Source organism: Bison bison, unplaced genomic scaffold, assembly GCF_000754665.1.
Source record: "Bison bison bison isolate TAMUID 2011002044 unplaced genomic scaffold, Bison_UMD1.0 scf7180017854914, whole genome shotgun sequence".
NCBI classification, from domain to species: Eukaryota; Metazoa; Chordata; class Mammalia; order Artiodactyla; family Bovidae; genus Bison; species Bison bison.
Window position 1 is genome coordinate 4,171 of NW_011485487.1, and position 2,385 is coordinate 6,555.

The 2,385-nt window shown below is 44.1% G+C and overlaps 1 gene segment (V, D, J or C); it reads right to left on the reverse strand.

The window, feature by feature from the left end:
* Positions 1-923: 923 nt before the first annotated feature.
* Positions 924-1,540, reverse strand: LOC105001375 (the record flags this gene model as incomplete). The annotated part of the segment is given in 2 exon segments: positions 924-1,240; positions 1,455-1,540. Coding segments are annotated over 2 exon segments (366 nt in total), but the record flags the coding sequence as incomplete, so codon positions are not given.
* Positions 1,541-2,385: the final 845 nt, after the last annotated feature.

A 2,385-nucleotide genomic window follows, 5' to 3' on the forward strand; every position in this document is an offset into this window, starting at 1 on the left:
TGCAGTCCAGGGGACTCTCAAGAGTTTTCTCCAACACCACAGTTCAAAAGCATCAATTCTTTGCTCAGCCTTCTTCACAGTCCAACTCTCACATCCATACATGACCACAGGAAAACCACAGCCTTGACTAGATGAACATTTGTTGGAAAGGTAATATCTCTGCTTTTGAATATGCTATCTGGGTTGGTCATAACTTTCCTTCCAAGGAATAAGCATCTTTTAATTTCATGGCTACAATCACCATCTGCAGTAATTTTGAAGCCCCCCAAAATAAAGTCTGACACTGTTTCCACTGTTTCTCCATATATTTCCCATGAAGTGATGGACACCTGCTTCCAAATAACATAGAAAGATCTTTGATTTACTTGAAGATTTAACTACAAAGTTTAATGAAGGGAATATTTATAGATTTGCAGGCAGGGTTAAGGAAAACAAAGAAGAGATGGGAAGCATCAAGATACTAGCAAGAGCTGAAAGTCTGTATCAACCTGGACAATCAGAGGAAACTCTTAGTGAAAGGGGAGGCAAGAGCTGTGAAGTGGATCCACCAGAAAGGAGTTGCAGGAGATAAGATGTGCTTTCCCAGTTCTAGCGTCTACTGGCCTCCTGCTCAAATGGGGGACCCAAAGCAGTGGTGGGAAACTGGGGGACCAAAGGGAGGGAGAAACCACAGTGATTCCCTGTCTTCTTCAGGCTCCAGTTCCTGTGGGGCAGGCCCACCTGGTTTCAGCTGTAGCCTGGTAATCCACCTAGAAGGAGCTTTTATTTAGAATTAAATCTTCTGATCCAGACCACAGATGAAGCAACCACAGGACTACCATCTCTCTTCTGGGATAGGCAGGTGTGCACTTCAACTGAGGTCCTGAAGCAGTGGGGCTCTCTCTTATTAAGCTCTGGGGTTTTTGTTCAGCTTTTCCCATTACTTCAAGCACTGTGAGCTCCTGGAGAGCACAGAAGTACTTTGCAGAGTCTTCAAGCTGTAAGGCTGAAATGATGAAGCTGACGGATTTATCTGCTTTCTGGAAGTTTACAGAGTAGCGGCTGTTCCTTGCATTACCGTATTCTGAATACTGACGAATAAGGAAAGTCATCTCTCCCCTGGGAAGCTGTTTATACCAAAAAATATTGTAGTATTCCGTGGTCCAACTTACTTCATATCGACAATTCAGGGTGACTGTCTGCCCCACTTGACTGGATACAGCTGTCTGGACTTGAGTTACTTGCTGGGCCACACTGGATCCTATGGGGAAAAAAACAAAACAGAGATGAAGTAGTAAATAAAATAGTGTGGGATTTAGATTAATTTAGGACCCAGAGACAAACCAAATTGAAGTTACAAAATGCTTCTTTTTCTCCAACCCTCCTTTCCTCCCCAAGTCCCTGTGAAGCACCACGTGCCTGTGTGCAGCCCTTTCACCCTGAACTCTCACACCCAGGCTTGGAAGCATCCCTACCAGAGAAGGTGATGGCCAGGAACACCCAGAGCAGCCTGGAGAGCGGCATGAGGCATGGATTCCCCTGCACAAATGTGCTCAGTTCTGCCTCAAGCTGAGAGTTCACTGCTCTGTGTCCCTGGATGCACATATACATAGTACCTGTTCCTGTGTGACTCCTTCAAACAGGAAGTGGGGTTTGTCATGTTCATAGATCACATGGTCTTTTTCACAGACGGGAAAAACTTTTGGCTCACAGATGTTTAATTTTCTACTTTTCTTTCCTTGATTATTATGTTAGGTAGATCCTGAAAGCGTCATGGAGAAAGCAGTTAGTATTATGTGTGTGAGGGCTTCCCTGATGGCTCAGATGGTAAAGAATATACCTGCAATTCAGGAGACCCTGGTTTGATCCCTGAGTTAAGAAGATCCCCTGGAGAAGGGAATGGCAACCCACTCCAGTGTTCTTGCTTGGAGAATCCACGGATAGAGGAGTCTGGTGGCTACAGTCTATGGAGTCCTAAAGAGTTGGACATGACTGGGCGACTAACACACACACATGTTAAGGGTTTGAGCTGAGAGAAACAGAAGACTAAATAAGTTGACATACACTGATAATAATTTTGCCAGCCCATTCAAAACATATTAGTATACACTATGAATCCTTCCTGTAATCTACTTACTGGTCATTCTGGTCATTCATTTAGCCTATGCTTATATTTCTTTATCCAGAATTTAATGACTCTTTAAAAAAACACAATAAAACAAACTCACAGATCTTTAGCTTTCTTATGTGTGTGCTGTGCTGTTGCTTCAGTCATGTACAACTCTTTCCAACCCCATGGACTGTAACCTGCCAGGCTCCTCTGTCCATGGGGATTCTGCAGGCAAGAATACTGGAGTGGGTTCCCAATACAGGAATCAAACCCTCATCTCTTGCACTGGCAGATGG